Source organism: Schistocerca piceifrons, chromosome X (assembly GCF_021461385.2).
Source record: "Schistocerca piceifrons isolate TAMUIC-IGC-003096 chromosome X, iqSchPice1.1, whole genome shotgun sequence".
NCBI classification, from domain to species: Eukaryota; Metazoa; Arthropoda; class Insecta; order Orthoptera; family Acrididae; genus Schistocerca; species Schistocerca piceifrons.
In genome coordinates, this window is record NC_060149.1 from 85622217 (window position 1) to 85636842 (window position 14626).

Consider the following 14626-nt stretch of genomic DNA (forward strand, 5'->3'; position numbering starts at 1 on the left):
TCTGCATGCCAGTACTGCAACTGGACATCCACTGATGGTGACAGGGGGCCTTTTTACATGACATTTTATGCTCCAACAGACAGATGACAGTTGTTGTGTACAGTGTGAACGTCTAAAAACAAACACCCTGCAACAATCATCCATAGGGTCCAGGGCAAAGGAGGGAGCATTCTGGTCTTAGGAACATAATTGTGGCATTGCCTGAGTGATCTTGTCATTCTGGAAGGTGCAGTGGATCAATACAAGTATGCGTCTATCCTTGGGGATCGTGTCCATCCCTACATCTAGCTTGCTTTTCCTCAGTACGACGGCATCTAACATCAGGACAATGTGATATGTCACACAGCTTTCAGTGTATGTGCATGGTCTGAAGAGTACCAGAATGAGTTAACTGTACTCCCACAGTTATAAAACTCATCGGATTTAAAGGAGTGACAAAATGTGAACAAATAAACCAAAACATCCTTGTGAAGTTAATGGGAAATCCTGAACTATTATCCATAATTTCCTTTTCCTGTAGCTGATGAAAACATGACCAGAGGAGTGATTTAGGAATACTGAAAGGGGGGATAGGCAATAAAACTGGACACAGGATTTGCACCAGATTTTTTTTGCAACTAAGATAAAACAATGGAAAACAGCAAATACATAGTTTAAAGAAGTAATGAACAACAGAGATTTCCTCAAGTAACTCTGGCCTACATTGTACAAATATATGTTCTTACAAGTTAACACAGCACTGAAATATTCTCAGGTTGTGTTCCATGGAATTATGTTTGATTAATAAGGCATTTTGTAGAATAGCCCTCCTTTCATTTCCTGTCAAAATAACCCCATGTATGTCATTATATGGCAACTTTTAGAAGCTATGTCACTCCTTTGTACCATGTATAGATTAACTTTTTATAAATTCGTTGTCTTTTGTAAATATCTTGGCTTGTTTCACACCCCTGAGGGTTCTCCTTCTTAATGGGATTTATGTAACATCATCTATGAATGAATGAATGACTGAATGAATCAATGTGTGTTTGGTGATGAAAATCAATCTATTGCACTTGCCCAGTTGCTTTATCTGGACATTCACAAGTTACATGCAGCCTGTTGTGCTGCTGTCTTCACTGTTTACATACCTGTATTATTGAGAAGTTCTGGTGGCTCTAATCAGTTCTGAAGAAATGACTTTTAAATAATCGTAAATTAATCACTTAGAAATAAAAAAGTGTTTTTAGATTTTATTCTTAAAATTTTGATAAATATACATGTTCAGCATTCAGTACCATTGTATGTTTCTCAACGTTCTCAAGTTCTGTAACTCTTCTTTTCTTGAAAAACATCTCTACCTTGATGTAAACAGGACCTCATTTGATTCTAAATGTATCAGAATTTGTGATACAGTAATTCCAGTTATGATTATGCTGACCATACTAAAGCAGATATTGAAACTATTATTGATTGAAAAACTAGGATATAATACTTATATGAAGCTCAATCATTTGTCACACATACACACACAAAACCACTATTGTTTACTGGTATTTATGCAGAACAGCTTTGTCCAAAAGCTAATCACTCTTTAGTCTTTACAACATTCTTGTCCACTCTTTTGTCCACTTTTTTGTGAGTTCTATCCTCATTACACATTATAGTTAAAAGCAGAGTATTGTAAAGCCTTATTACATGTCATAAATTAGTGCAGACAAGGTACATACATTGAATATTAATATAGTTATTTGCTGCAAGGCTGCTTTTATTTGTTTTGTACTGTGAACTGCTGACAGGTAGGGGTTTATATCACTAACTTTATAGCAGGAACCTTCTATCTGTGAGTTTCTTTATAATGAACTAGAAGTCCATTCCGGCTTTCTATTGGTGTCTGTAAGTATCTAAAAGGGAAGATCTGAGAATGATGCACAGTAATTGTACTACCAAAAAGTTTAGTAAATAACAAAACAAAACAAAAATCAGAAATTAACTTACATCGTGTACCCACTTTTCTACACAGTCAGTTTCAGTACGCCCTGCTCGTAGAACTCTGTTTAGTTGGAATATAGGCATCTGCAGACTGCTGATTTCACCTTCACATCTGTCATAAAAAACATTGGCCAGCCAGGAATTTCTTCATTGAATCAAACAGATGAAAGTCCATCAGTGTAAGGTCCAAACTGTATTGTGCGTGTTGGAGCACTTCCCATCAAAATTCTGCAGTTTTTTCATGAACAGGAGCAGCTACATGGGGGCAGTTATTGTTGTGAAGAAGTCTGACACCATCAGCATTAATATTGTGGCGTTTGTCACAAAGGACACAAAGCAACATAACTGAAGTTTTAATGTAAGCTGCAGCATTCACAGTTTTATTGTGTTCATCGTCAACCAATAACATACCATGCATATACCGGTGCACTGTCACAAGCAATTTCCAAGCACATTGAGTCACTTTGAAGTTTTTTGTATTGGAGAACCCACTCCATAGAGGCCTGCTTGGTTTTGGGTGTGTCGCAACTCATCACCAGTGACAATTCCTTAGAGAAAGACATGCACTTCTATGGCCTAATGCATTAAGTGATTCAAGTTTGTCATCATTTGCTGGTCCTTGTGGTTCCCTGTCATGTTCTTAGGCACCCAGCAAGCACTGACTTTACCTGGTTGTTCAAAATTTCTACGTCAATGACTCCAACATTCTGTGGGGTTGCAGCTGTTACCAACTGCCCAGAGTGTGGCAAATCAGTAAGGTTCACAGGGCCCTCTTGGAAGAATGAACACTGCCTGAAGACATTGCTCTGAGTCATACAGTCATTTCGATACATGCCATACATTTCCCTGTGAATTTCACTTGATTTATACCCTTTGGCCCACAAATATCGAACTACATTTTGCTGTTCTTCACAGGTTGATGACAGTAACATGTGCACCATGTCTGTTTCATAGTTCAGGCTTCTCTCACTAGAGCTGCACATGAAAACCAAATACCCTCTGTAGTGCAAGCTACAAACTACATTTTGGTGTACTTTCAACATTCCAGCTGCATTAACAGGGGAGAAAAAAAAATTATTCTGCATTAATTTCCAATCCCCATTCATATGTCCAGATGGCTTGTGTGGCATAGTGATAGCAAATAATACACGTGAACCTTCCTGATGTATCAGTCTATACATTAGTGAAAACTGTATCAAAATCCCTATATTACATCCTGAGATTAGGCTTCACATACAGACAGAAAATTGCAGCAAGGACCTTCAATTCATTGTAGTTCAGTTAGTTTGCATGAAATATTTATAAATCACATGCACAATCCTTCCTCATGAATCAGTCTCTCTATTAGTCAAAATTCTTACATTAGTTACTAAGATTAGTAAAAGTAGAGCTGCCATGAGTCAAAAGATTATGTTGAATACTACAGTGCTTTACTAGGCATGGCCCTCTTGGTGGTGGTATAAATTTGCTGTTCTCTGACTGTGAAACTGACTTTCTCAACCAGTTATAAGGGGACTTACAATTTAATGAGGATTCTAAATCACAGTGTAACTCAGCATTTTTCATATCAACAGACATCACTACAGGTGAAAGAAGATGTGACAAATAAAAATCCTAGGATTGAGTGGGGACTGAACTCAATACCATTGGATTTGTAGATTGAAACTGGGCCACCAAGCCTCCACATGCAGTCAGAAAATTGCAGCAGAGGACTTTAATTTATAGTATGTAGTGAGAGATAGATGGGTAGATATTCTGGTCAAGCTTTACAGTTCTATGGAGTTTCTGCAGATGTTTACTTTACTGCCTCAGGGGCTCGGCACTCCTTTTTTGCACACATATTTGGCAACCCCGGGGTTCCTGAGCTATGGATGGGTAAGTACCACCAGTCCCCTCTACTGCTAGCTCTGGGCATGCTTCAGCGACCACTGTGTGGCACAGTGGAGGAACATTGTGTGTCACAGAAACTGGGGATCATGGCTTGACCACCAAGATCACAAGGATGGTACAAACCTCTATATAAAAAATAAATAAATAAATAAATAAATAAAAAAGACCCTCAACCTCAAGGTGTGCTTCATGCTGATGAGATGCATGGCTGTTGAGGTGGAGAGGTAACCAGCCACACCTCATGTGTATAAGGTTTACCTAGACATGCTTGGCTCTGTCTAGCTGGACTTTTATTTCACTAGCTGCTCATGGTACAAAGATGGACCCTTTGAAGCTTTATCTGTAATCTCTCAGTGGAATGGGTGGGCTGCTGGTAGGCAGTAATACATATCAAATAAGAGGGCTCATGTAGCCGGTCCTCCGGACTTAGGTATATTAAAGAATTCTAGTGTCTTTAGTAACAGACTGCATACTGCTGGTCAGAGAGTGTTTTTATTAGTTAAAAGGAAAGAGTGAAGTTTCAAAAAAGTGTCATCTTTTTATAAACAAATGGGTTTAGAGGGGATTGCAGGTACTTTAAAATCAGTTAAGTGGTTACAAAATGGGACACTGTTTGTAGGAAACATCAAGTTCCCAACAAGTGACAAACCTGCAGAAGAGAAAAACCCTTGGGGAATATGCCATTGGGACTGATCTCAACACCACATTAAACTACAGTAAAAGTGTCGTAACATGCAGAGACCTAGTGGACATCCCCAGAGAAGACCTGAAAGCTGAATGGGCCCAAGAAGGCATTATAGATGTGCAGAATATTATGAAAAGAATGGAAGGCAATCTGATTAAATTCAACTCATTCATCCTTACTTTTAATAGCACAAAATTCCCAGAACATATAAAGGTGGGTTTCTTTGCTTAACTGTGTGGCCCTATGTACTCAACCCAATATGCTATATTAAATATCAGCACTTGGGTTACACCACTCTTGGATACAATTTAGGAGCCACTTGTAGCAAATGTTGTAAGGCTGCCCATGAAGGAGTCAGATATTCATCTCCTCCAAAGTGTGTGAATTGCTCTGGGGCTCATCCTGTTTGGAGTAGGAACTGCTGTGTCTTCCTTGAAGAATGGAAGATACAGGAAATTAAAACCACAAGATGGATCCCTTATGGTCAGGTGTGTTGTGTGCTGTCCTTAGGTTAGTTAGGTTTAAGTAGTTCTAAGTTCTAGGGGACTGATGACCATAGATGTTAAGTCCCATAGTGCTCAGAGCCATTTTTGAACCTTATGGTCAGGCCAAGAAGATTCATATGATTGTGCAGCACTCCAATGCTTGCTACCTCCTTTGCTTCAGTCGTTAAACAGCCAGTACAGAAAACCAACACGGCTACACAAATGGAGGTAACTACTGTTACCACTAGTACCTGCATTTGTCAGTGTATTCGTGCTACTACAGTTACTTCACAGCCTATATTTCCTCCCAAAACATTAGACAAGTCTATGGTCACTAACACTGCAGTGCTCTCTGCTCTTCCAAACGTTCAGTCTGGTGCACTGTCCAATGCTGCCACTACCACTGCCTCGGTTGTGGCTCCAAAGCCCACCCAGGGCAAAAAGTCAAAGGCCAAACGTCCACTGCTGATGGTGTTGCAAAGTAAACAGTCTGACAATATTGACGCCATCCTCTCTTGACTCTTTGGTAGAGTTAATGGACCTTGATGTTGGACTGGGGCAACCATATCGCCTCAAGACTGAGCCCCCACCCATTATAGGCTCCCATCCCGGCAGAAGGACAGAGTGAAAGTACAACCCCCATGATAGATCGCTCCCATGTCACAGTGGAACATTAACAGGTTCAGGACACATGTAGAGGCACTGAAACTGCTAGCACAGGAACACCCCCTGTGCCTGTGTTTACAAGAAATACATTTTAAAGCCACTGATGCTTCTGTGTTACAGGGCTACACCCTTCACCAAAACGATGTCCTGACTGGGGACAGAGCCAAGGAAGGGCTTGCTGTGTTTGTCAATAAAGTGCATCACCCCTCTACTCTTCCTGTAGCTACTGACCAGCAAGCAGTTGCCACAGAAATTCATGTGTGTCAGAGAATCACTGTTTGCTTCCTCTATCAATTTCTGAAAACTGCAACAGACTCTGAGCCTCTCACACATCTTATAGAACAGCTCCCCTGACCATTTCTCCTACTGGGAGACTTCAATGCCCATCATGATTTGTGGGGCTCAGTTTCTATTTGCCCTTGGGGTCAGATTTTGGAGAGCCTTATGACATCTCATGACCTCTGCATCTTTACCACAAGTACTCCCACCCACTTCTGTGCTGCTTCTGGGTCATTCTCAGGCATCAATCCCTCTTTCTGCTCTCCAGCTCTAGCAGACTCTTTTCAGTGGAACATAACTGACAACCTTCATTCCAGTGTCCACTTCCAACTCCACATTCACCAACTGGATCGAGCATTACCTGAACAGAATCCATCAAAATCGATGGTCAGCAGGAATAACTGGATGCTGTTCAACCAGATACTGATCCCAAAGTCCTCAGATCATCTTAGGAGATGATCTATACCATGGTGGACAGATGAATGCTGTTCAGCAGTCCGTGACAGGCATGCAGCTCTTTGACAGTTTAAATGGTACCTGAAAGCAGACAATGTCATAGCCTTTCTATTTGCAAGAGCCAAGGCTCAACAGATAATTAAGGAGAGTAGGAAAAGGTCATGGCAAGCATTCCTGGACTCTAGCAATCATCCACTTGTTCAACAAAACTATGGGAAGGCATTCAGAGGATTTCTAGTGAACACAGTCATTTACTGATAGCAGCAGTGATGAAACAGGGGTATCTTCAAAAGTGCTGGGAAACATCACTCAGATGCTGGTAGAGCATTTTGTGAAAACAACCGCCAGTGTTAGCCATGCTCTGTTGCTCTGCCATTACCATGTCACTGTAGACAGACGCAAGTTGGACTTCAGTTCCCAGAGTTCTGAATCTTACAACCTCCCTTTCTACACGTGTGAGTTGGAATTGGCACTGTCTGAGACTCATGATACCGCACCGCACCCAGTCTTGATAAAATCTGGTACTCCATGCTTCAACATTTGCCAGCAGTGTCAAAGGACATCCTCCTTGGATGTTTTAATTTGTTTGGCAGTCAGTTCACATCCCCAATTCATGGAGAGAGGCAATTTTGATACCTCTCCTGAAACCAGGAAAGGACTTCACGTCACAGTAATTATCAGAGTATCACCATAATATGCTATGTAGGAAAGTCCCTGGAGCAAATGGTTAACCATAGTCTGGTCTGATTGTCAGAGAACAGGAAACTCCTTAGTCATTCTCAGTTTGGATTTTGGAGATTTTGGTCCACTGTGGACAACCTGACCCTTCTAGAGGTGGCTATACAGCAGACTTTCCTATGTAAACATTACTGTATCAGTATATTCTTTGATAGCAGTAAGGCATAGTATACTACTTGGAGAAAAAGTATTCTCACATAACTGCATCAATGAGGCTCTTGTGGCCACTTCCACATCTTCATATGGCCTTTCCTGTCTCACCAGCTTTTTAGGACCCAAGTTGGTAACACACATCAGATCACTTTGAGCAGGAGAATGGTGTCCCTTGGGGCAATGTTTTAAGTGTTACCCTCTTTGCCATCGCAGTATCATGTCTGTTGTAAGGAGTCCTGAACAATGCTCCTTAGGCTGGCCACGGTGGCCTAGCGGTTCTAGGTGCTTCAGTCCTGAACCGCGCGACTGCTACGGTCGCAGGTTCGAATCCTGCCTTGGGCATGGATGTGTGTGATGTCCTTAGGTTGGTTAGGTTTAAGTAGATCTAAGTTCTATGGGACTGATGACCACATATGTTAAGTCCCATAGTGCTCAGAGCCATTTGAACCAATGCTCCTTATTTGTGGACAATTTGCTGTTTTCTGTTCCTCCTCCTGCATTGCAAGAGTGAGCTGTCAGTTGCAACTTACAGTGTGGAGGTTAGAGAAGTGGGCTTCAATAATGGGTTTTCAGTTTACTGTGGATATCTGTGTGTGTGTGTGTGTGTTGTGTGTGTGTGTGTGTGTGTGTGTGGGTGTGGGTGTGGGTGTGGGTGTGTTTTTTTTTCATTTTAATCATTCTTGTCGTATTCTTCATTTGCCTGCCTTACCTATGAGGGATACCATTCACCATTTTAGAGACTCAGTGAGGTTTCTGGGCCTCATTGCTGACTCCAAATTGTCGTGGTTGCTGCACCTGAGGGACCTGAAAGCCATGACCCTGAAAGCATTGAGCATCATAAAATGCCTTAGCCACAGGTCTTGGGAAGCGGACAGGGTGCATCTGCTCCAGTTTTATAGGGTTGCATGTGTTTGCAGCTAGATTATGGGTGCACAGTGTATGGATTGGTGAGGCCTTGTTATTTGAAGATCGATGACGCTGCCCACCGTGAGGGAATTTGGCAGCCCGTACGAAGTCTCTTTGCTGTGGCTGGTGAACCACTGATTACAATTCGGCAGCAATTCCTCATGGTGCATCAGGCATGTAAGTTCCCCACAGCTCCAAATACACCCACATACCATAATGCTGCTCATCACCCTGTGGAAAGCCTTTTCTCCCATTGTCCATGAGCAGCAAAGCCATTTGGGATCTATGTGTGGCATGTGCTGGAGTCACTTGGAATTGAGCATGTCCAGCCTCAAAGCTAGGATGCTAACCACCTGCCACTCTGGTTACCACAGAGGCCCAGAGTCATTATGGATTTAGTGCAGTGCAGGAGAGACTGCACTCCTGCATCTGTTTTAATGCCATTTTTTCTGGCATTTTATATAAGCACCATAACTATGTAGCTGTCTTTACAGATGGAACTAAACAGGAGGACTCTGTTGGTTTCTCTGTTATTATCCCAGATTGTGTTCTCAAGGTCTGTCTGCCTCAAGACTTTGTTGTCTTTGATGCAGCATTATATGTGATCTTGTCAGCACTGGAGCAGATGATATGTTCTTCCAGTGCTAAATTTCTTGTCTGCTCCAATTCCTTGAGTGCTCTTCGCTCTCTACAATGTTTGTACCCGGCAGATAAAGTAGTTCCTTAATATCCAGGATGCCCTCATCGAACTACAATGACTGAGGAATGAGGTGTCATTCTGCTGGGTATATGTGCACATGGGCATTGTGGGGAATGAAAGGGTGGCTCTAGCAGCTAAGGAGGCATGTCATGATCCTCAGTTATTTCAGTGTGCGGCCCACCTGCATGCTACAGCCTTGCTGTTGAGATCCAGAGTCTTGTGCTGGTGGGAGGATGAGTAGCTGGAAGTGATAGACAATAAGCTCTGCCTAGTAAAGTGCACAACATGGCCATGGCATACCTACATTCTGATAGGATGATGTCCCCTTACCTGTTTCGCATGAGCCACAACCCTAGGACACATGGTATCTTGCTCCGATGAGAGGAGCCGCCAATGTGTGGTGCTTGTGGTGCACAGGTCACTATGTGCCATATTTTATTGGAGTGTGTTTTATTTTCCAACCAGAAGGCTGTCACAGATTTGCCAACAGATCTGCCCTCTATTTTAATTAACGCTCAAATGAATGTGGTTCAAAATTTAAAGTTTTTTTGAATTGTCCAATATTTTTCCCAAGATTTTAGGGAGACAGTCTTAGGGTGACTGGCTCACTCATGTTTTTTGTAAGTGCTCAGCTAGCAATATTTCCCTTTACCTTTCTTTTAGCTCCTTTGTCGTTTTACTTGTGGTTTAGGCTCAGATATAGCTGCTTTTACTATTTTGCTGTTGTTTTAGCGCTTATGAGATGGAGTGATTGTGTGGTCCATTTGAGTGCATGGGTGTGCCACAATTTTAGAGGTTTTCTTCACATTTGCTTGTTTCAATGAGTGTAATGGCGCTGATAACCTCACCGCTGAGCACCCATAAGCTCCAAAGACACACACACACACACACACACACACACACACAAATATATATATATGCAGACTGTAGTTGACCAACTTGTAGCTCCAATTGTTGCCCAGAGATGCCACTCCAAACACCAATTAAAAATGGAGCAGATAACAATATATACAGGGTGGAGAAAAACTCTGTCACGAAATTTTAACCCTGGATAGGTGATGCCAGTAGGAACCAAAATTTCTAATGTTGTGTAGATCAGCAACACACAATTTTTAATCCACGGAAACTTGGTGTCACTCAATCCAATTGGCTGCGGGATTGTCCTGTTGCTGGATGCTCTGGACGGTGCATGACCGCAAATGCTTTTCCTGCTGGAGATCGCGATGTATCCAAGATGGCCTCCATGCTCATTGGTAGTGTGCCAGCCTTCCACTCTGGGGGCGAATCCTCTGAGGTCCTGACACATCCACTGTTAGTTTCATGATAAGATGTACTGGGAACAAACTCATACAGAAAGTCTTTTACAAATTGTGTCTGCCCTGAAAAGGGCCTTTTTTGTTGCTAGGACATTGTTTACTTAAAGCAGGTGCTCGAACTGGCGACCATCTGACATGACACAAGGTTGGTAATGTCGAACAGTGTTTTGCCGAACTCATTCAAAGATCTCTGGTATTACCCTGATGTGATTGGCAGTATATTGAATGCAATCCATTAACTGCTCTTCTTTTCTGGGTGGTTCGCGTCAACCTATGAACAGCAACAGGGGCAATCCCACAGCCAATCAAAGCACGTGGTGCCGAGTTTCCGTAGTTTAAAAATGGTGCATTGTTGACCTATGCAATATTAGTAATTTTGGTTCCTACTGGCATCAGCTATCCAGGGTTAAAATTTTGTGACACATTTTATCTCCACCCTGTGTATTGTACACTCATGATTGTTACAGTTATAAGCTATACACACAAACCTTACTTACAAACAAAATTCCCCACCCCCGGTAATGTATGTTATGGAAAATGCCTTGGTATTCCTAGGGTTAAAATTCAAAGTCCATTCTAGAACATATTTGTAGTTAATAACATTTGTATTCTATAAAATGAGAAGTGCAGGTAAATCGCTGCATAGCTACTGCGGACTACATCCATTTGAACCTGTTTACTGTTAAACATTGGTGTCCCTCCCAAGTTTCACCCTCCCTGCCCACTGCCCTCCACCCCTCCCTTCCTCAAACACATGCATTTCCCTTCATTACCAAATTAATTATTCCTTGATGCCTCAGGATGTCTTCCATCAACCTATCCCTTCTTTTAGTCAAGTTATTTACCAGTGTGAAAGGATCACTGATTGAGCAGTTCATATTTTGTTTTGTTTTATTATGTAGATTAGTGCTTAGAAGTCTCACATGTGTTCTATTAATGTTATTGCTATGCCTCAAAAGTTTTAAAATAACTAAAGTTCATTAACTGGTGTTACCATACTCTCATTAGATGTCCAATATATATGTTGCCATTTGCACAGAAGTTGTCTTTGAAGCAGGAAAAAAGATAATTGGTTGAAGAGAAAGACAAGGTGGGGAACTGAAAATTGAGCTTTGTGAAAGAAGAAAAAGATACATTGAGGATAGTTGCAGTTGATGAACCAGGAAAAGCACTAATAGTGCTGTAGTATGACCAGCTGATCATAATATTAAAAAGATCAGTTAAATAAAATTAGAATGTATTGAGCATTTTTTAAAATCATCTTATATTGTGAAGCATTTCCATCTGATCAGATGACAGTTACATCAGCATTATGCCTGAATGGTGTAACTCTGAGGCACGCTACTTCATGTGTGGCTATGAAAGAAGGCCACTATTACAGTTGGAATACTGAGAAGAGTGTGTGTGTGTGTGTGTGTGTGTGTGTTTTTTTTTAATAAACAATATTTAACATACTCTTTACATAGCAGTAAAAATGGAAAGATTCACAAACAGGATAAATATCTTGTTTGTATCTTCTCCACATAATAATGACAATATCATAGCCTAGTTATTATCATGTCTACTAGGCAGGTTAGAAATACAATTCATTCAAAACACATGATTTCTTTCAGATCTTCGGTGGATGGATCACTCATGCATATCAAGCAAGAGGCCTTGCAGACACCATCTATGAATCCTGACAATGATGGTCTTGTCCATTTAATCAAGAGGGAGATAATGGAGCATGGAATAGATGCAGAAGAGGTGGAGGAAGTTGGCGAGGAGCGAGATTTTGTACCTGGAGCTACAGTGGGGATGCAGCTGGATCATGGACATGAATCTGAAGAGCCAGACGAGATGGCTGAAGACTTATCTATGGTTCCAGATGTGTCTGAAGAAAATCTGGAAGCATAGTTGAGAAAATCGCATCCTGATTTTAATCATATCCACTTTTTAATGTGAATGATACTGTTAACAAAAAAGTAAATGTATCGTGTATGGCCACAAATGTGGTGCAATGAATTTGAAAGACAGTGCAGGAGTTAATTCATATCTGTGCGGAAAAAACGATTATTTCAAAAACACTCGTGTTGTATATTAAAACAAAATGTCCGTATCAAAATGAAAAAAAAAAAAAAAACAAACTATAGATTATTTCCTGGCTGTGTGAGTAAACGTTATGTGTGCAAGTATGTGTGCCAATGAAGAAATATGTACAAAATTAATTAAGAGCACTGTATGTATGTGAAACAACAATTGTGTATAAAGCACAGCTTATATATGTTATACAGAAAACTTGTTTGTCACAATGTATTGTTCTAGCAGTGTCACAGGCAGCTGACTAAAAAACATGAATCACATATTCCTCAGACTGATTATACAAGAAAGAGACAGAAAGTATGAGTATTTCATAAAACTGTCTATACACAAACAACTGCAATACACAACTCGATCATGCAGTATGTTGACTGCTAATGTGAGATATGAGATACTGAATAATGAGTCTCTTCCATGTTTGAATGTATGAATTTAGTGTTTCTTCTTACATGAAAACTGTTTTTATTTAATAAGTTGTATGTGAAAGCACATAAATTCTGTGTATTGTTCAGTATCTTACACATCAAGGCAATCAGAATAAAAATTACTATTACAGTTTTAATAAGTAGGTTTAAGGAACATTTTGTTAAAAATTAAATGTTTAATGACATATTGTATGGAATAGCTCAGGATATGACTACATTTGCTTAAATTACAAAACAATATTTTCAAATTATCAGAATTTAAATGTTGTAAGTACCACTATTTGAGTCCCATTATACTTATAGATGACAATATCTTTCAAAGTACTAGCAGTGCTTTCACATTGTCTATTTTGAGTTTATTAAGTTCAGTTAATATGGGACAAGCTCTTTTTGAAAATTTTAATATGCATTTCTGGTTTGGAATTTCTATGAATTATGTGAATCAGCAGGAAATGAAACGGATTGTACATGAAGACATGGAGTTCTGACTCCTATGGTTTACATGTATAAGCATTGTTTTTAGCAGCACCACAGTGAATGTTTAACAGATGGCTTTACTGTGTTAATAACTTCACACAACATATTAACATGGAGCAGGAAAGGAGAAGATAGGGTACAAGTGAACATATGCAAAACACTCTGTCTCTCTCTCTCTGTCTGTCTGTCTTTCTCTCATGCTTTTGATGCTGTGCCATGAGTGAAGAGAGAGAGAGAGAGAGGGGGGGAGAGAGAGAGAGAGAGAGAGAGAGAGAGAGAGAGAGAGAGAGAGAGAGAGAGAGATATGGGGAGGGGAAGGATTTTGTTTAAAGTATTGTTTATATATTAAATGCTGTCTAAGAAATCTGTTATATGTGATGTTTTATCAACTGCAAATTCATTTATGTTTCATATGTATGGATGTGTAGGTAAGAAATTATGTTCATTTGTCAGCATCAACAAAACCAGTGCTACTGCATTACGAGTAACATACAAATCTGCTGCTGACAATGAAAATGTGTAGAAGTGTTTGAAAACCTTATCAGATTCTGAACACTTCCTTTTTTTTAAAAAAAAAAAGAAATAAGAGCATTTAGAAAGTATTTTTTCAGATCTACATTCTCTATTTTTAATCATAGTAAGACCCACGAATAAACTTCACCAGAATTATATTATTAATTGATGATAACAAGAACCTCAAATCAGTGGCTACTGCAGATGAATTTTTTTGATGATAGCAAACCAAATGACAGTAATTATCTTCTTACAAACAATGTTCTACACAATAATAAAAGCTGTTTCCAAATGCAAAACAGCACAGGAGTGAGAAAAAGTGGAATTATTTTATAACATAAAAAATATTGATTTTGTTCAGGATCATTTATGGATCACTTGTAGTTGCTACTTTGTAGTGATATCAGTAATTTATTTTCTGTATACAGCTACATACACTTCCTGAGGTTTTCGGCTGCCATTAGTACTGGTTGCTTTTTCATCCACTGTTACAAGTGAAGATTGAGCTTCATAGTAGTTACTTTGTATAAGTCATTAACCAGTACATAAAAAGTCTGTACATTGATAAAACTTATAATTTGTGAAGGTGGAACTGTGTCATCTACACACGATTGTAATTCTGCATTTTAGTTTTAATAATGGCAGAGATCAGGTATGTTAGGATACAGTCTACTTTATTTATTGCTCTGTGTGTCAAATGAATTTTGATATGGTGCTTACAAAGACCCGAAACAATATAATAATATTTTATGAGACTTCCTCCATTATTAGCAGGGCAGTCAGCATCAAACAGGAAAACAATTTTCTCATAAACCAACTTATTCTATAATTCTCTGGTGTAAATTGTCAGATTATGCGCAATTTGCAAATAATTGCATAACTCATTG

General features: G+C 39.9%; 1 protein-coding gene across 4 annotated transcripts in view; it reads left to right on the plus strand.

The window, feature by feature from the left end:
• Positions 1-12387, plus strand: part of LOC124722869 (forkhead box protein P1) — a 205635-nt gene extending 193248 nt beyond the window's left edge. For all 4 annotated transcript variants that reach the window (XM_047248001.1, XM_047248003.1, XM_047248004.1 and 1 more), the window contains one exon: positions 11859-12387. In XM_047248001.1, the coding sequence (XP_047103957.1) occupies positions 11859-12141 (283 nt within the window). In that variant the 3' untranslated portion in view covers positions 12142-12387. The remainder of the gene's footprint in view (positions 1-11858) is intronic.
• The last annotated feature ends 2239 nt before the right edge of the window (positions 12388-14626 follow it).